The sequence below is a fragment of the Lytechinus pictus genome, chromosome 3, assembly GCF_037042905.1.
Source record: "Lytechinus pictus isolate F3 Inbred chromosome 3, Lp3.0, whole genome shotgun sequence".
In the NCBI taxonomy this organism is placed as follows: domain Eukaryota; kingdom Metazoa; phylum Echinodermata; class Echinoidea; order Temnopleuroida; family Toxopneustidae; genus Lytechinus; species Lytechinus pictus.
Window position 1 is genome coordinate 81,515,168 of NC_087247.1, and position 21,658 is coordinate 81,536,825.

General features: G+C 35.8%; 1 protein-coding gene across 2 annotated transcripts in view; it reads left to right on the forward strand.

Moving 5' to 3' along the window:
• Positions 1-12,143: 12,143 nt before the first annotated feature.
• Positions 12,144-21,658, forward strand: part of LOC129257319 (cadherin-like and PC-esterase domain-containing protein 1) — a 53,254-nt gene continuing 43,739 nt past the window's right edge. For both annotated transcript variants that reach the window (XM_064097806.1, XM_064097807.1), the window contains exons 1-2: positions 12,144-12,667; positions 16,613-16,796. In XM_064097806.1, coding sequence (XP_063953876.1) covers positions 12,308-12,667; positions 16,613-16,796 — 544 coding nt within the window. In that variant the 5' untranslated portion in view covers positions 12,144-12,307. The remainder of the gene's footprint in view (positions 12,668-16,612; positions 16,797-21,658) is intronic.

The following is a 21,658-nucleotide window of genomic DNA, read 5'->3' on the forward strand; positions in this document are numbered from 1 at the left end:
TTTCGAAAGTTTTGCTCTCTCGCTAGGCTCGCTGACAGCTTTTTAAAATGAATTTTGCTCGATACGTCATATTTGGCCCCCTCAAAATTACACTACTGATTTCGAAAGGTTGAAAAAGAATTTAAGCACTCCAGGGTAACAGGAAAATCCAAGATGGTGCCCTCACTGGCTGCCGTGGGCTAAAAATCCACAATTCATCCATAATGATAAAATGGCTTTAATTTGGTTTCTATTCATTGGTTTTTAAGGATCAAATAGTACATTGGGCCAAGTTACAGGGACAGCCAGTGGTCTGGAATGTCAGAAAATTCATGATGGCTTTAAAAAAATGAATCTAAAATGGTTGCTGATACCTAAAGCGGCCGTAGCTCATTTCATATTGGCCTGTGGATGTGATTTTGGTGTCTAAGTCATTGGTTTCAAGAGTCTAATAATATTAGGACAAGTTACAACGACAGTCAGGTATGTCTGAAAATCCAATATGGCTTCCAAAAATGATTCTAAAATGGGTGCTGATACTTAAAAGTAGAATAGCTCATATCATATTCACCTGTGAGATATGATTTTGGTGTCTAATCTACGATTTCAAAGACCATTAATACATTAGGACAAGCTACACGGACAGTCAGTGGTCTAGTATGTCCAAAATTCCAAGATGGCTTCCAAAAAGGTGTAAATCAATGTCTAATGTTGCTTACAAATAAACATAATTTGTTCCATATTTGTCTAGGGAATATGATTTTGGTGTCTAAACCATAGTTTAAAGGGTCAAGTAATAGGACAAGTTACAAAGACAGTCAGTGGTCTGGTATGTTAAGAAACGCAAGATGGCTTACAAAAATGGGGTCTAAAATTGACTGTTGTTACTTAAAAATTGACATAGCTCATTCTTTATCCACCTGTGAGATGTGATTCTGGTGTCTAAACCATAGTTTCAAGAGTCAAATAATATATTAGGACATAGTATGTTCAATATCTGTCTGGGAAATATGATTTTGATGTCTACACCATAATCGTAAAACCATGGTTTAATGCATAAGAACAAGTTACAAGGACAGTCAGTGGACTAGTATGTTAAAAAATCCAAGATGCATGGCTTCCAAAATGGGGTCTAAACTGACTGTTGTTACTTCAATATGGACGTATAGTTCATTAATAATATACATTGGGATATGATTTTGGTGTCTACACTAATATTTAAAGGGTCAAGTAATACTGTACATTTGGTTAAGTTGAAAGGACAGTCAGGTGTCAATTGTGTCGAAAAATTCAAAGATGGCTTGAAAAATGGGGGTTTTAATGTTACTTAAAAGCGGACATAGTACATTAAAAATAAACCTGGGGATGTTATTTTGGTGTCTACACTAGGGTTTCAAGGATCAAATTATACTTTGGGACTGGTTACAATTGTCCATTTTGCCTGAAAATCCAAGTTGGCTTCCATAAATGGGTTATAAAAATGACGACTATTACTTTGAAGTGGATATAATAACCACTCGTAAGAAATAATTTTGGTGCCTACTTTCAAAATGCAAGCAGATAAGAGTTTGTAACGGCACCCATTTTGATGTAATTTTAAAACCTACCTTGGATTTTGGACAAAATTGAAAACTAACCATCCTTCTTACTTGTCCTAATGTAATAGTGGAACCTTCATACCACAGTGTTTCTCACAGGTGGATGTATGAACTCTGATTTTTTTTTAGTGAGAGAAGTAATTTTACATGTCATTTTGAAAACCCTCTTGGATTTTTAGGCAAAATGAACAACTGGATATCATTATAACCAGTCTAAACGTATTTTTCAAACCTTGAAACCAAAGTGTGAACACCAAAATCATTTTTCCTTGGTGGACTTAAATGAATTATGTCATTTTTTAAAGTAACAGACTCCGATTAGACTCCAATTGTTGGAAGCCATCTTGGATGTTTCGACATACTGGATTACTGACTGTCCTTGTAACTTGTTCCAATGTACATGATGTATTTACTGACTTTTAAAACCATGGTTTAGATATCAAAATAATTTTGCCCTTGGCAGATATATTTACGAAATATGTCCATTTGTTAGTAACAGGGGCCATTTTATATTCCATTGTTGGAAGCCACCTTGGATTTTTGGACATACTTGACCACTGACTGCCCTTGTAACTTGTCCTAATGTATTACTTGACCCATTTAACCATGGCATAAAGATCAGATATTCCAGGATATTAAACAAACTACGTTTTTTTAATGCAGTAACAGCAATTTTTTACTCCATTTTTGGAAGCCATCTTGGATTTGTTTGATATACTGGACAACTGACTGTCCGTTTAACGTGTCATAGTGTATTATTTGACCATTGAAACCATGGTCTAGACACCAAAATCATATTTCCCAGACGGATATGAAATGAACTTTGTCAATTATATATCAACAGCCATTTCAAACTCCATTTTTTGGAAGCAGTCTTAGGGTTTTGGACACATCAGACCATTGGCTGTCCTTGTAACTAGTCCCAATGTACTACTTCACCCTTAAAACCACTGCATAGAAACCAAATTAAGCCACTGAAATTAGATGTTATTTGGTTGTCATGGCAATGGCTTAAGTTATTTGTGTATCAACAGCAAACATATCTATGTTTTGCATCCTAAAATTAGGGGAAATTTATGACAAAATGCAGATTCTAAAATGTTTTTTTTATTATCAAATTTTGTACTTTTTGTAATGTTGTAATTTTTGTCTCACCTGCATAGCAGAGTGAGACTTTAGGCGCCGCTTTTCCGACGGCGGCGACGGCGGCGTCAACACCAAATCTTAACCTGAGGTTAAGTTTTTGAAATGACAGCATAACTTAGAAAGTATATGGACCTAGTTCATGAAACTTGGCCATAAGGTTAATCAAGTATTACTGAACATCCTGCCTGAGTTTCATGTCACATGACCAAGGTCAAAGGTCATTTAGGGTCAATGAACTTAGACCATGTTGGGGGAATCAACATCAAAATCTTAACCTAAGGTTAAGTTTTTGAAATGTCATCATAACTTAGAAAATATATGGACCTAGTTCATGAAACTTATACATAAGGTTAATCAAGTATCACTGAACATCCTGCATGAGTTTCACATCACATGACCAAGGTCAAAGGTCATTTAGGGTCAATGAACTTTGGCCGAATTGGGGGTATCTGTTGAATTACCATCATAACTTTGAAAGTTTATGGATCTGATTCATGAAACTTGGACATAATAGTAATCAAGTATTACTAAACATCCTGTGCAAGTTTCAGGTCATATGATCAAGGTCAAAGGTCATTTAGGGTCAATGAACTTTGGCCAAATTGGGGTATTTGTTGAATTACAGCCATAAATTTGAAAGTGTGTTGGTCTAGTTCATAAAACTTGGATATAATAGTAATCAAGTATCACTGAACATCCTGTGCGAGTTTCAGGTCACATGATCAAGGTCAAAGGTCATGTAAGGTCAAAGAACTTTGGCCACGTTGGGGGTATTTGTTGAATTGCCATCATATCTCTATAAGTGTATTGGTCTAGTTCATAAAACGTGGAAATAAGAGTAACCAAGTATCACTGAACATCTTGTGCGAGTTATAGTAGTTTTCAAAATCAGCACTGCTGCTATATTGAATCGCGTGATGCAGGTGAGACGGCCAGAGGCATTCCACTTGTTGTTCTTGGGAATAAAAAGGGGTCGTTGTCATGGCAACGGGCCATATGCTACATTGATATTTATCATTAAATTCAAGCATTACCAAGGCAACCTCAAACTTCATCATTCTCATAAACTAATGCGAAACACTGTAATCTTTGTTCAAAATTAAATGACGGGTCAAACCTTATGCATGTATATTCAGTTAATTTTCATTGTATTTTTCACCTGTCCATAACCTTGTCATCCATGTTGTTGTTGTTTTTTAATTAGATGTCATCTGGTTGTCATGGCAATGGCTTAAGATGTTATATTTATAAATGTAGTCACAAACATGTCTTGATTAGTACCTTAAAATTAGGGAAAATGGAATGATGATCATACATGTATTTTACATTTTTATCAATATTTTTTACCTTTCTAGAGGGAAATAAGCTGTTGCCATGGCAACGGGCCCTTTGCAACATTGTTTCTTTTTAAATTTAATTCAAGCATTACCAAGGCAACATTATTTTTATCTTTACAAAGAACTCCTGAAGAACACTTTCTGTATTTTTGTTCAAATGAGGGTGTCAAAACTTAAGCATACAGATTAAGTCAATTCCAAATGTATTTTCCACCTGTCCATTGTCTTATCAACCATGCTATTTTTGTAAATTAGAAGTTATTTGGTTGCCATGGCAATGGCTTGAGATGTAATTTGCACATTTAGCAACCAAAATATATTTCGCTGATGTGGTTTACGGTACACCATGTGAAGTGTTGTAGAAACAGTGGATAGGAGAAGAGAAGAAATGGATAGGCGAGAAAGTGGAGATTTGAGAGTAGAGTATTCTTTCTTGAAAGTAGTCCTGAAAAGGACTGTAAACCAGGAAAGATTGATGAGTTGAGAACAGCTTGAGTAGTAGAGCTAGTGAGGAGATGCTGGCTTGAGTCGGCGAGTAGAGATGATGAGTAGTAGAGAGACTCGACGTTTCGGGCAGGTTGACTGTCCGTCTTCAGGTGAAGACGGACAGTCAACCTGCCCGAAACGTCGAGTCTCGAAACGTCAAATCTCCACTTTCTCGCCTATCCATTTCTTCTCTTCTCCTATCCACTGTTTCTACAACACTTCACATGGTGTACCGTAAACCACATCAGCGATTGTACATACCACCATGCAAACCTTCAAACAACATCTCAAAATATATTTGTTTAGCACTGTAAAATTAGGGGAAATTAAAGATAAATCATATTCTACAACGTTATTTTAAACAAAATCATTATATTTATGGGGAAAAACAAGCCGTTGCCATGGCAACGGACCAATTGGAACTGTCTTGGTGATCTTAAATATTTCTAAATTTCATATATATTCAATTGGGATCCTGAAAATTATCATTTTGGTCATCTATATCATGTTTATTTACCATTTACATAGAAATGTATGTTATTTTGGAGAAAATAATCCGTTGCGATGGCAATGGCCGAAAATGGCATTTATAAATTTACCTCCCATCTTTAAAATAAATCTTACGGCATATACTAACACTTGTGAAAGGGGGCGGGCCCTCTCGGCCCCCTCCCCCTGGATCCGCCTATGCATATGGATAGCAGTGGACATCGTTCTGTCGTTTCAATAGTTTATTTTCAATTGGTCTAATGCCAACTCGCGTACTCGTCTGCTATCATTTGGTCTACCATCAGTTCTTCCACTATCCACATGGTCTAACTGCCATTTCGTCTAATAACCAAGTTGGTCCAATTGTCATTTATTCCATATGCCATTTGGTCTAATTGAACTAAGTGTTAATTGGGCGAAATTAAGGATAATAAAATTGATATTAGACCAACTAGTTATGAGACGAAATGGTCATAGACAAACTGGTGATAGACGAAGTGATGATCGACTGGACCAAATGGTTATTGGACCATGGTTGTTAGGGGAAAAGTTAATGGACAGAATTGCATTAGACTAAATGAATGTAGACCCTGTTGTGAGTGGAGGAATTAGCAGCAGACGAATTGGTTTCAACCCGCATACCGCCCAGGCAAGCAAAACAAATTCACGACGAAATTGGCGACGAAATTCACGACGTCGTGAATAATTTGCGACGAAATTCACGATGTCTCGAATTTCGTCGTAAATTTCGTCGTCAATATTTAAATTCGTGACGTCGTGAATAATACGCGACGAAATTCACGATGGCATGAATTTTGTCGCCAATTTCGTCGTGAATATTCAAATTGACGACGAAATTCACGACGAAATTGGCGACGTCGTGAATTTCGTCTCCAATTTCGTCGTGAATATTCGCGATTTGGTCTATATGCAATGTCCCTTCAGGGCCACCATACTTTTGGTTGTGCTTGTGGGGTTGTGTTGCGATGGACGCATTTTCCGGGGGGGGGGGGGGTACTTAGATTTGGTTTGAACGGGGGTGTCTGTCAGAGAGTCCAACTCTCCTGCTTTCGGCGAAAGATCACCCGCCGATGCCAAAGCTAAAGCCCATTTTTGCTAGATCCCCCGTTCTTTTTATTAAACTAGCTCAAATTTTCATATTCAAGATAAAACTATAGAGCGTCAACGCTCGGCGCTATCTCGTACTCATAAATTTAGCGGGCGCATGTGAGCTAGTTAACATCATCCCTCCTTAGGCCCTCCTATGGCCGTCGTGTATGATTTGATTAATTGAATTGTTAATTACTTAGAACCATCCTAAGACGTACACTCCCCCCCCAAAAAAAAAAAAAGAATAAATAAAAAAATAACGAAGAACAAAAGAGAAAAGTGAAAATAATTTTTTTATACAATGTATGATGATTGTCAAAGTCTATCACAAAGTGGGATTTTTAGAATAAAAATGTCAAAATTATTACTTGCTCGCTTCGCTAACAACTTTTTATTAATTTTTTGGATACGCCATATATCTAACCCCCTCAAAATTTTTGGCTCATTACGCCACTGGTGCCATCATATATTGAAAAACTAGCCTGAGATAGCATGAGAGAGCATCTAGAACCCTAGAGCTTCCTGGCCCTTTTAGCGAGACCTGGACCCCGGCCGCAAGGTACTTCGCGCTCGTGATGTGTGCTATCAATTCTTAATTCAAAGCATTATTTGCTGCAGAACCCATGCCAAATGGTAGGGTATCTAGACAGAAAACTCTGATGCTTTTTTCACTCAACCATGAGCAATTAATGGCATGTTCATGTACATCATGTACTGTTAAGGCTTTATAATGTACTTCTGCTCTGTATAGAATTCTACCTCCTCTTCATTCTTTTTTTTTTTTTTTTTTTTTTTTTTGGAGCAATTTATTGAAGATTATACGTGTGTCATGTACACTCTACAGAAATTCTAAAGCTCTATCTACTTTTACCCTGCTTTTTTGGGAATATGGCCAGAATATCCTTGATTGATTGATTGATTGATTGATTGATTGATTGATTGATTGATTTTATTCGTCAAGAATATCACAGGAGATTACAATGAAATTGAAGAATACCTTGACAGGATAGCCCATGAAAGCCGAAAGGCTTATTTCCAAGAGGGTCCTATAGTGAGTATAAAACATTAACATATTGTAACAAATAGTATAAACTACGACAAGTACTGAAGTATGGTAAAAAAAAATAATAAAATACATACATACATATCCATTGATCAGTCAAATAATATGCAAGTATCTGAAGCAAACAACAATCTTCCTAATGAAACAGGATTATATTTTAACATACCCTACATTATCTACAATACTAGAAACCAACTGTACAAAATATGTGATTTTTGTCTCGCCTGCGTAGCGGAGCGAGACATAGGTATCACTATTTCCGGCGTCGTCGTCGTCAACAATTGTGTTGTGCACCCAATATTAACTTTCTATAGCTTCGAGGTGGGATCACCAGATTTTTGTCTCGCCTGCGTAGCGGAGCGAGACATACATGTAGGTATCACTATTTCCGGCGGCGGCGTCGTTGTCGTCAACAATTGTGTTGTACACCCAATAACTTTCTATAGCTTCGAGGTGGGATCACCAAATTCATACCAGAGGTCCATCTCCTGAAGGTACAGGTCAAGTTCGAATATGAGTCGAATTTGAATAAGGTCAAAGGTCAAAGGTCAATGAACGTTCCATGACTGGCACTGTGCTATGTTGTACACATAATAACTTTCTATATCTTCGAGGTGGGATCACCAAATTCATACCAGAGGTCCATCTCCTGAAGGCACAGGTCAAGTTCGAATATGAGTCAAATTTGAATAAGGTCAAAGGTCAATGAACTTTCCATGACTGGCACTGTGCTGTGTTGTACATACACACAATAACTTTCTATAGCTTCGAGTTGAGATCGCCAAATTCATAACAGAGGTGCATCTCTTGAAGGTGCAGGTCAAGTTCAAATGTGAGTTGAATTTGATTAAGGTCAAAGGTCAATGAACTTTCCATGACTGGCACTATGCTGTGTTGTACAAACAATAACTTTCTATATCTTCGAGGTGGGATCGCCAAACTCGTAACAGAGGTCCATCTCTTGAAGGTGCAGGTCAGGTTCGAATGTGAGTTGAATTTGATATAGGTCAAAGGTCAATGAACTTTCACACTACTTTGTTTCTCTAATGACATGAACTTTATAATTTTATACTTTTTAACACTTAGACTAGCTAACATTTTCCTTCAGAACTCAGTACTCTCTATACCTGAACCAGATTTTGTATTTTACTTGTTTATTCTTTAAAAACTGTTGTTTTTATTTATTTAATGAGCTATAGTTCTTGGCACCATTTATAATATTCACACAAATTTGCCAATGGTACAATAGAAAAGCTGTCAAAGTTTCTTAAATGTTACCCTTCAGATTTGACATGCAGTCTCTTCATGACTGCAATAGGCGAGACAACGCTTGGCGTTTGCCCTGTTACTGGTAATACTGCTCTCGAGTAGCTTCCAGTTTTAGGTGCTTCTTTAATGCACAGCTCTCAAATTGAGAAAATATTTGAACTGCTTTTACTTGATTAGGAAGAGAATTCCAAGATTGGATGCCATTAAAATAAAAAGTATTCCCTAAATATGTCCTTCACGTTTTGGTAATACAAAATTAAAATTACTATATTGAGTATCGTACCTATGGATATTTGATACACGGGTGAAATTATTTGCTATACAGTGCGTATCAAAAATTCCCTTGCACTTTTAGTCAGTTGATATAAAACGGATACATTCAAGCATTTTGTAACAATTTTGCCGCCCAAATTGAAATTTTAACACTTAGTAAGCACAACCTTTACCCTTTTTGTGCCAGCTGGATCTGAGGACATAACTGAATCTGAACAAAAGTTTATCATACATCTCCAGCATTTTTTTCGCTAAGTTTTTATCATTTATGGATTTTTTCTAAGTGTAAACTTTTTTTTGATGCGCACTGTATAATGATCTAATGTATCCGAATAGAATATTTTATGCACGTGGTGTAATACTAATTGTTGTGATCTGTGATCTACATGAAGTAATCCTGCCTTTTCAAGTTCATTACATCCGACATGTGCTCTTGGTCCTAAAACATTTATGTATCTCACAATTTTATTTTGAATTATTCTTAGCTTTTTCTTATCCGTAACACCCAGACTACCGTACCAAGCCGCATTAGCATAGTCGAATAGACATTGTATTAAAGCAAAGCATAAAATACGTCTAGACTTCATATTCAAACAGGTTTGATATCTATACAAAAATTTTAAGCGTGAATTTGCCTTTTTGACGATTGAGTCTACCACACCCGTCCATGATAGGTTACTTGTTAAATTAATTCCCAAATATTTTGAATCTTTACTGCTGGGTGCTACATAACTTTTTAGAAGTACTTGCCCAGTCGGGCAAGTAAATTTTTAAATAGTTGGAATATACTTGCCCAAAAATATTGTTCACTTGCCCGAAAAAAAATCCTTGAAAAAAAAGTTTAACCTCTTCAAAGGAAAGTTTGCGGTTATTTAAACCAAATGTTGACCTCTTTATCTCTTTTGACATGAACTGATCTACCCTTTTATTGCATTTCTTTTTCCAAAGTGATTTTATGTTGCCTACCATGACCAAAATTAGGGTCAATATTATATCATATTGACCCTAATTTTGGTCATTGTACTGTGAGAATTTGCTGGCCCGATTCGGGCAAGTAGTTTTGGTCTTTACTTCAAAACACTTGCCCGACTCTAACTTTTACTTGCCCTGGGCAATCGGGCAAGTGCTTATGTAGCACCCTGTTTACTGTCAATTACCTGATTATTATATGAAACCTTGAAATCGTGTGTATATCTTAACTTTCGTTTCGAACAAAATAAAATGCTTTTTGTTTTCCCAACATTTAAACTAAGCTTGTTGTCAGACATCCATTCAATGCAATTTGCCAAATCTGCATTGAATGAATGTCTGACAACAAGCTTAGTTATAATCATAATAGAAATAATGATTTGCACTTCCTCAGTATCAAAAATATATGTACATGCTTTTCACTCACTACAGTGTAAATTATGTCAATTCATGGATGATGTTAAAAAAGGACCAATGTTGTTCCAGTTTATTTTAATTATTATGACTAAAAATTACTATTATTATTTTGGGCTGTTATCGTTAGGAAAAAAGCCACTGTACCAAGAACGCTTTAAAATATGCGTTCATCTGGGGTTGCCACGCAGTCACGCTTAGCTTATAGTGGCAACCCCTGCAACCTTCTAAAAAAAAATAGAAAATGCAATTTTTTTCTATGTTTTGTTTGTGAGTTATATGTATATTATTGTATTTTCTTTGTTAATGTGTTTATGAAAAAGTGTTGCAGAAACCAATAAATGAAATGAAATGAAATGTAGATGGTTACATAACATCTTTACACAAACATATTTAGCATAAATACATCCGCACCTTTCACACTATGTGCATTATGTTAGGGTTGGATGAAGTTTTATCGATAAGTTAGGGCTATTTGGACATCATTCTGAGCAGTCAACATCTTTCGCCTATCCACCATTTGATATCATGCTGTAAATCTTCGAACGTAGAGGGCAGCAACACATGGCCGTGTACTGCCTTCTACGTTAGTTGGTACTTCGCTTAAATTGAGCTTGCTCTAGATAGTGATGTTTTTTATTCGATCGACCTCCAGTTAAAACTCTTCTTGGAGTATTTCGGAGGAATGTCATACCAAGTACCAAGAATGGAGTCAAGTGCAGTCATGATGTTTGGATTGTCATGATTATAGCGAGGTGGGGGTGAGATCGTGTTTTGTGGCTAGTAACTAGTAAGTATTCATATTTTTGAGATTTTGGAGTAACTGTTCCCTGCGGTTTGAGGAAAAATACTGATGATTTTCCGCTTCAAAAGCCGCTTTCAAAAGGCTGTTTCTGTGAATTCTGTGAAATTGCAGAAAATCCCTGTGTCTCTACATAGTAGCGGGTATTATCGACAACGAGAGAAAGGTTATTGACATCGGCTAAGCAGCCGGCCAATCAGTGCTCGCACCGGTGCTTGGCACGCTGTGATTGGCTGCCGGCCAATCGGGGTCCGCGCTGGTGTCAGGCACCGGCTGGTGCGGGCGCCGCGTGCTGTGAACGGGGAATGCTGTATGTCGTCGGATGGAAACCATTCATCAGGGATATCAATGCTGATGTCCCTGGTGATATTGCTCAGGTGTTATTATTGTTATTGTTATTATTATCATTATTATTATTAAAACACTGAGCTATGATTTAGTACAGTTTATTTTCATGTTTCAAAGTCTATAGATTGCCTTGTTCATGTTACATAATTTGTTGTCTGATGTTTTTGCACGGCTTGTAAACAACAAATTTCCATTTACCCCGGTACATGTACATGTACAGTATGAACAATAAATGAATACTTGTACTTATTATTGTTATTACTGTATATTGATATTATTATTATTGTTGTTGTTTTTGTTACTAGTAGTCAAAGTAGTAGCTAGTAATAGTATTATCATTATTAGTAATTGCTGTTGATTATTTTATATTTCATTCATAATTTTATAGGGTGCCCCTTAGTTTTGTTTTGTTATGAAAAGATCTTTTAATTGATTCTTACGATGATATCAACATTTACAATTATCATGACGTAATTCAATCATGAACGACAAAGAACTTCAAATGCATCAAGGTACCAGTAAAATCACAGGATAAAGTTTTCATTATTGAATGTCAATGTGATATTACATCCGCCACCCCCTCCCCCCCCCCTATGTGTTCAGTGCTCTGTTACAAACAAGTTTTATAGCACTTCTCATATAAAGGAAATAATCTTTGAGTGTATGCTATTTGGCCAACGGACTGAATTCAGATAATGTACATGTATGAGCTTTAAGAGTTTGGCTATTCTTTGCTAAAGAGCATATCAATACATTTATCAACTATGGTCTAAAACATCACTCACTAATCAATATCATTATCCAGGAATTTTTATTACTCTATTTTCTTCTCTCTCTCTCTCTCTCTCTCTCTCTCTGCAGATAACACCTTAGGCCTATACCCATAGATAGCAGAGAAAAAAGAGACACTATATGATTGTCATGGATGTTATCAACACTGAGAATTGAACATGCATCAGGATGTTAGCTCCTCAAGCAATCAACTAAAAACATCAAATATTAACTTTTCCCAACCATTCTCAATATGACATGGTATTATATAATGCGTCTTCTTCGACAACGTCTCCGGGATCTTGTCTTCCTGATCAGTGCAATCCTTGTCTTGTTTCTTTATCTCTCTTGTCAAAATACGAACATTGAGAATAGAGAAGGATCAGATAGTTTGATGATTAGTGATGTTAAGAGCTTCCCTGCTAAGGATCATGGAGGAATTGGAAAAAGAAATGGAGATAGAGTGGAAGGATACAGAAATATTTTAGAAGGGATAGATTTCCTAGATGAAGATGTTGCTATGTGGGGCAAAGAAGAAGACAAACCATTGGAAGAAGGCACTGGAGATAAAATTGTTAGTGAAAGGAGCCCATTGCTACTTCATCTACATGAGGTATTTAAGTTGTTTTATTATATTTTACAACACAGCAATGCATGATGCAATTGGGTTCTACAAGTAATAAGTGCTCTTTAACTTTTTATCTATTGCTTTATGGAATGTTTGAAATGTGAAAGTTGATGAGACTGGTATTTAGTACTGGACTTGTTCTCATTATAGTCCTAATTAATACTAGTTTAGTGGAAACCTGTTTAGTGGAAACTACTGTGTGAGTTAAAAGACTTGATACTTCACAAATCCCCAATTTAATAAAAAGATGTGTCATGAATGCATGATAATTATATATGGCTGGAAAGAGTATCTTCTCCCAAATAATTTGATACTATATTTATGTGATATGTCTTCATGCTTTGATAATTGGTAGGTATTCTTTGCAGTGATGTAAATTTTTATTTGCGCCCAAATAAGGCATGACTGCAATGAATGAATCCAGATGCCAGTGATGTCATAATCCTACATGAGTTAGTAAAACATATTTGCAAATCCCTTTTCAATGAAATTAACATGAGAATTGAATTTTCTAAAAATGTGTTAAACAATAATAGTTACAATTATTGAAAAGATGTTTGAAAGGGCCTTAATGCAGCCTTATTAAAAATGGTATCAAATTATTTGGGAAAACATACTCTTTCAGGCAACATATAATAATTATGTGCTCATGACATATTTTTTTTCTTAAATTTGGGATATGTGAGGTGTCAATTTTTTTTTTACTCACAGTTTAATGTGTATAAATGGGAATGCTCAAAGTGGTCTTGGAAGTGATCTTACATGTACATGTTAGTGGTCTTCGAAACCAGTTCGGAAAACCACCCTGCAGTGTAGTTTTCAAGATTGCTTTGCCTCATTAAACTGGTTTATTCAAGCGTAGGTGAGGACACAACCATTTTTCAGAATGTGATCTTTGCATGAAGTACAAGAGTGAGTGCCTGTAATTGGGTGTGCTACTGTGTGTGTATGTGTGGTTTCTTTTGACTTCACTCAGAGTGTGGGTGCGTAGTGGTCTAGTGGTTCTGACTTTTGCCTTTCAAACAGAAGGTTGTGGGTTCGAATCCTAGCCATGGCTTGTTTTCCTTCAGCAAGAAATTTATCCACACTGTGCTACTCTTGACCCAGGTGATGTGAATGGGTACCCGGCAGGATTAATTCCTTGAATTCACGAGCACCTACATGTAGGCAGCCCAGCTAAAGCAGGGATAATAATAGCAGGGCCTGCTGGGAGAACAGTTTTTGAAACTGAAGTGGCTACCCTTGGTAAATATACCGCTATTATTATTATTATTATTAATGTACCTATAGCAACAAGATCGCTTTCGTAAAGTGGATTTGAAAAGCACTTTCAGGCAGTCAGAAAGGAAGCGGAAGTGATCATCCAACTGCTTGAACCAGTTTCTAGTTTTAGGACTGTAATGAGAACAGGGTTCTATTCTCTATAATGCCCTTGGCTGAAATTTGTCTGTACTGTAGCGTGTGCACTTAGTTGAACCCTTCCTGATTGTGACCATAGAGCATAAAGGCCAATTCCACCTCAATATCAAGTTAATTCAAAAGAAATGAAAAAAATTATAATAAGCATATAATTAAAGATTGCATCAAATTTGGATGTGACACGAATAATATTGCTCATCTCAGTGAAATATAAATTAAAACATATATATGCGCTATTCTGATTTTCGGCCAGTGACCTTCATATATTCATGCAGAAAATGATGTCTTCACACTACTTCCTTTACAAGTACATGCTGTAGTTTATTATTATAAAAATCCTTATATTTCAATTTAAAACATATATAGTTTGAATGCTCCAAGAATGCATTAAATTACAATTATGTCATGTATTATGATTTTATCAAGAGTTTAATATCAAATCTACATAAACTGATAGTTCCAATGATACTATGGGGCTGGCATGCAGGCAATAGCTCCAGCATGCATTACAGTGGCATGATATTTAACACCCTTCTAATGGAGTGGCCGTGACATCAGGAATGGGAATTGACATGTATGCATATACATGTGTATGAACATTCCTTTTGACAGCCAGATTACAAAATAGTGAATGTGTGATTGCAACATTAACTCTATGTATTTGGACATTGCCTGTGTTCATTACAAGACTTTATTCCAGACACAGTTGCATATCAACAAACAATTTAGTATACATCGATACATAGTACAAATATATTAAGACAAAACTGGAATAAACAGAGAACAAATATATATGAGTCGAATATAAAGGAGAACACAAACCTTTACTAGAAATAAACAAAGAATAGGCCCTTCTAATATATATTTATATTTAGCAAAATGAGTTACTTGTGTCAAAAACCACAAAGATAAATAACTATTTTAGTAGAAACAGCTTATGACTTTTCAAAACAAAATGTTCTTACCAATGCTCCCACAAGACTTACCTGAGATGTACCTTGTACTGCTTGCCAAAGGGTAACCCAATATCTGAAATATTCATTTTGCAAATAAATTAAAATTCCTACTTCAAACTGAAACTTTCTTGTGTCATTTAACATTTAATATTGAGAGAAATTGTTTTTTGGGGGTAGAGCTGTCCTTTAAAAGGATTCTTTCAAGATGTTTAGGACCTTACATTGACCTTAGTAATGACTCATTAGGCGGTGCTGCACCATCCCGAGTTTGCTCAATCTCGAGATTTTAGCCCGATCAGCCCTCTTCGCGATTAATCTCGAGATTCAAGAAACCCCGTCTGCACCATCCCACGAAGAGCTATATCTGCTCGAGCGAGGCAACAAGCCCGATATTACGAGCATGCGCACTTTCGGATCTTGGAGTTTCAACGGCCCGCGCTTTTGAATAACTTCCCGCGATATGCAAGCAATGTACTCCTTTCACTAGCACTTTCGCCGAATTCAACCGGTGTTATGCAACAATCCTCTCAGCTCAGCGAGTGAAGAAGTGATGTATTCTTCGTTAAATGTGATGGCGGAGTAGGAGGCAACGACAGAGGGGGAGAGAGGGAGAGAAGGAGGAAAGAAATGCCATTTGCTCACATTTTGCGAAGGAATAAGACAACACTGCTGTCAGTGTTGTTATTGAATATGACCATCGTCGATGAGCGCCTCCCCCTTCGGTCTGGTCTCTCCCAAATCCATTCACTGGTTGGGACACCATCGTTGCTTATGAACGCTATTCGCATGTATAAAGTTGACTTTCGCACGTGTTTATATGTTTTGACCAAGGCGGAAGTGGAACGCGAATTGCATTATGGACTGACGTCATGAATAAATTACCCCGAGTCCAATCTCGAGTGCGTCTGCACCGACGAATTAGCGGGATAATTTGTAAAATAGCGCGCTATTTTGCAAATAAACCCGAGTTGACTTGGGATTGCAATCTCGAGATTAATCCTACGAACTAGCGCGATAATTGCGTCTGCACCGCCAACTATCTCGAGATTTTTCAGATCGGGATAATTTGCCGGATCAGAAATAGCGCGCTAATTTGAAAACTCGGGATGGTGCAGACGGCCCTATTGCTGATGGACCATGGTGAAAGAAATTGCTTGAGGCTCAATCCATGATCCTTTACTCAGTGTACACATGTCAGATGTTGTTTTTAAGGTTATTGTTGATTGTTTCTATGGTATCTTCAATAGGTCCAGTAGGTCACTGTGAAGCAATTATTTCAATCAAAGAGGAAACTTGTCTCTGGTGTAAATCATCAAATTTTTTAACGCATTCATTATTCTGTAAATTTGGAAAAAAACATAATTGATGAAGGGGGTTTGATTTTTTTGTGGTTACTTGCCAAGACTTTCACATTTCACACTGTACCTTTGAGACTTATGATGGGGAATGGTATTTTCATACTGCTTGTCATGGGGATTTTTTTTTTTTTTCCCATTTGATTGCATGTTTTGATTTGTGCTTTAATTGAAGAGTTTTGATTGTGGTTTTTTTTCAGATTGAAGATTCAAGAGATTTGAGGTTTCAAGATGCAGCAAAGGTAGCTGTTGTAAGAGGAGAAGATGATGTTATTAAACGAGATCTTCCTTTCTACAAAGATGCTTTAGAGAAGGAGGGTTTTAATATCATTCTTCAAGAAGATGAGGATGACATCAAAGTCCTTGAGGAGATGAAAACAAATGGTAAAGTATAATACATGACAAATTTTAAAGTTTACAGTTTTCATGATACAGCAAAACACAAATTTGGGGCAAAAGTAATTATAGACCAAATTAAAGCCCCCCCCCCACAAAAAAATATATATATGTAATAAAACAAAGCCATGCATCAGTTGAAAATCTATTAAAGCCTGTTATTATTTGCAAAGTGGCAACTGCTCAGGCAGTGCACGATATGGGTGCTTCATTTTTCCAATTGCTTTGATATGCAAGTTTCTTAATCTTTGCACAGCCAAAAGCCCAAAACAGTATTGTATTTTGTACATAATGTACAATTACTCTGAGAAGACTCCCTTTTATGTATGAATATTACTACTACTACTACTTCTACTAGTACTACTACTACTACTACTACTACTACTACTACTACTACTACTACTACTACTACTACTACTACTACTACTACTACTATTACCACTACCACTTCATCTACTTTGGCTACTTTTACTGCTACTGCTGTTTCTACTGTTACTAATAGTACTACTACTACTACTACTACTACTACTACTACTACTACTACTACTACTACTACTACTACTACTACTACTACTACTACTGCTACTATTACTACTATTACTACTACTACTACTATTATTATTATTGTTACTACTACTACTACTACTACTACTATTACTACTATTATTATTATTGTTACTACTACTACTACTACTACTACTACTACTACTACTACTACTACTACTACTACTACTACTACTACTACTACTACTACTACTTCTACTACTACTACTACTACTACTACTACTTCTACTATTACTACTAGATATAGATATAGCAAGATATAGACAAACATAATTTGACAAAGTCAAATGTACCAATTTTGAAGAACAATCAGGAGCTTAATATAAAACTGACATTTGAACTGCCTAATTCTGGATTTAGATTATTAATTTTAAGATTTGAATGTTAATTTTTTTATAAGAGTAAGAAATCCAAAGTATTTAAAGACAGTCCAAATGTTTTGATTTGTCATTAAAAACTAAATGAAATAACTGAAATCTTCAGAGAATGCCCACAACACACTCTTGCCCGTGTTATGAGATGCGACTTTAGTTGATTAACATTGATTAAGACAAACATCCTGATAAAAGAAAATATGATTTGAGGAAAAATAGGTCTGTGGACTCTCATACTTGTGAACCCTTGGCCTTGTGGACTCTCCACTCTCGGCCTTGTGGTAAGACCCCATCAGGGACCAACTACTATGCTCACTCAATAATGAACCAAATTCATGCTGTTTTGACCTTTCCAGCTGAAGGGGGTATGAGAAGAAGGAAAAATCGTAATTATTCTTCAGTAGAATTTTGTTCACTAAAAAAATTGAATAACTAAATTCTGCACTTCAGGAAGTGACAATTGACTTCATGCACTTTATGGTATTCATTTTCAAATTTAAACTGTTGAATCTGTTGCACCCAAAAATATTATCAGCTGTCTGCGTGAACAATAGTGACAGTGTGTACATACATAATGATGTACAAGTCAAAGAAGTCCGGCTTCCTAGATGCTGAAATCAAACAACTTCTAAGAACTCCTCCATGTGGGGCCTAATATCTGGATTTGAAAATGGGAGTTTGCTGCTGCTTAACCCTATCTTAATTGGGCTATTTTAGACCAACATATCCTGGGGGGGGGTCGATTTGACCCCCTAGATCTCCGCCGTTGATTGTGCGATCACAGCAAAAATTTGCACGCGCATAGAGCCAGATGTAAACTACAACATTGTATAATAAAATTTTCAAAAAATTAATTGCTTATATTTTTTTATTGATTATGCAAATAAGCGTACATTTTTTTTGTATGTTTTTGCCTTTAACTCAGTTTCTATAGCTAGTAGAATGCTAATTTTTGGTGAACATATACATTTTTACATTTCTAACAAAAATCTATAAAATGATTTCCTGTTATCTTATTGTTTTTTAAAATTCTTTTGTATTTCTTTGTTTTTTCAAACTTTTTTTGGGGATGAACTTTGTCAGGAACCCCTTTACGTTCATAAATAACATATAATAAATTCATTACAACCAAGAAAAGTAAAAATAATCATACATTTATGATTTTTGGTTGAAAAATGCAATTTGCATTGACTTCGTGCACGTAATCACGTTTTTGAGGCTCTTTGGGAACGACTTGCGCTTACAAAATATTTCGTAACTTCGGAACCACGTACCTGGGCATCGCAAATTTGGTCTAAAAAAATGCACAAGACTTGGAAGTAAGAAGTCAGCGAGCGGTGTGGTCACAAAATTTTTTGCAGAGGCCCAGTGGCAAAATTTGTTGGGGGGGGGATCAAATTGACCCCCCCCCCCCCATTTAATAAGGGTTAACAGAAAAAGGAAAATGTTATGAGGAATTTCAGACCTAATCCCATACAAAACTGCATGAATGTGCAAAATATAGTGGAAAATAATTTCAAAAGGATGTATGCCTGGAGGTAGGAATATTTATTTAGATATAACTTTTCTCATTTTTATTTAAAACGAAATCCCACTTAGGGCTGATTACAATGTAATCTTACAATCTTTTATTACCCTGAGCAATGATTTAATTGTGTCATCTTTAAAAATTAATAAGTCAAAAGAAGTTTCACATTCAACCAAGGTATGGCACATAACAATATGCCTGTGCCATTGGCAGGGTGTAATACATGAAATATAATAGCATTAATATACAAAAATAAATACATAAGATATAAAATGAAACTTATTGAGGCTTAAATTTCAATAAAGTATATAGTATATGTAGGTACTATTAAAAAAATGGGAAGAAATGTTTCTATGTTGTGATAAAATTATAATATGAATAGTTGTATACATTGAATGAATTAATTGAAATTGCATATAGTAGAAATTGTAGGTGATATATTTTTTTATATAAAATAATTCATGTAGTGGAGTATCTAATTGGACTTTATGAAGTCAATTTTGAATGCAAGTATACAGGTTCCTATCTGCGGGACAACATTGTAAACCAGATACCTTCTCCCCATTGCTGTGACATTTCAAACCTCTGTAGGACTATGAATGGTAAGACTCTCCTTGAAGAACTAGTAGCCTAATAGAGTGATATACCAGAAGGGTTTCAGCTGCTCTGCAAACCATCAATAGAGGATTTCAGACCAACTCAAAATGGAAAATACCTCATGTTTTCTGGTTAAGAAACCTACCCTGATCAATCTTTTTTTTTTTTTTAATTATGTTTTTATTGTTTTCATAAATAATCAATTACAGGAAATCACAATATTTACACAATTAGACATGATCGTAAACAAACAAACAAAAATAAAACAACAAAATTGATAAAGAAAAAAAAAAAAAAAAAAAAAGGTGACAAGTAACATCATCCAGAACAAACTAAAACAATTAGAGTCTGAACACATACGTACAATCATTATATCAGGTATTATAAAATAGCTGTATTATTTCAAGCATCGCGATTGGTCAATACGCGTCACATGACATCCAACTTTTTTTGTGCACTGCACGGTAGTGCAAAAGGTGTGCAACGAAAATTGACATTGCACGCTCGAGCAAACCAGTGCGGTAGAAGTCCAACAAAACTGTACTGTAACTTTTAAAAAAATTGTTTCTGTGTTGCTATTTTATAAAACAAATAATGCACTTGCTCTGTCGTGCGTAAAAGTAAATGCAGAGAAAGCTCGGTTTCTTCAGATGGAGCACACTGGGCACTCGCCGCAAGCGGCTCGTGCACAGTGCGACTCCTATCTAAAGAAACCTCGCGTGCTCTGCATTTCCACTAACGCACTCGGCTGCATGCATTATTTGTATAATGAGCTGTGGCAAAATATTAACCTGTACTTACGGGGTATTTACCCTGATCAATCTTGATCAGAAAGTGCCCATTAGAATGGTTGGTACACTGTATCTGTACTTTAATATATATGTACTTCATAGGGAATTTTCTAAGCTTGCAGATATACTTGCAGTGTGAAAGCAAGTTACAAATAATTTTCTATGCAAGTTTTGGGGGCATAGGTATCGTGGGATGAAATGATAGCTTGTTGATCACCAGAGAAATTTTGAATTGTACTTCGTCTCCTACTCAGACTACTATGATTTATGAATTTGAGAATTTGAGAATCCCCAAAAGGGTGTGGTTGAGGTGGCTATGAATGTAGAAAATTATTAGAGTAGGTCCTATCTGATATTCTGGGACATAAGAGTTCTGGTAAATTTTGGTGGATCTGAAAGGACCTAATTAGATCTAGAAAATACTTTAGCTCCAGCTGTCTGATAGCTTATCATGGAACATTCCAATTGAAGCTGATAAATGAATTTCAGCCTGTTCATCAATCAAAGCTTCTAATGAATTAATCACTTATCAGCTCATCAACTACTCCTCTGGGCCAGACTCAGCAAACAAATTACTGGAACAAAATTATCATAGAAAATTGTCCATCTTTTGTGTACATAAACCAAAAAATTAATAAAAAAAGGAGCCCAATAATGCAATGTAATAGACTAAGAACAGTCTTCTATTGGCTACTTCATTTTGTTTTATCTTTTTAGTCAAAATTTGAACCAATTCCCAAATCAACTTTTAGCTACAATGTATAACAGCAAAAACTCTTTACTTGTTAAATGAAATACCAAATGTTTAGTTTTTGTATTGGTATAAATTATAATTCCTAAGGAGAGAAAGTATGTTCGATTTTTTTTAATTAGACTTAGAGTAAGGAGATCTAGTTGTATTGTATGTACCTGAATAAATAAATATAGCTGAGTATGTATGTAAATCCCTCATGAGACACTATAATTTTAAAAGAAAATTTAATACATGAAGTACTG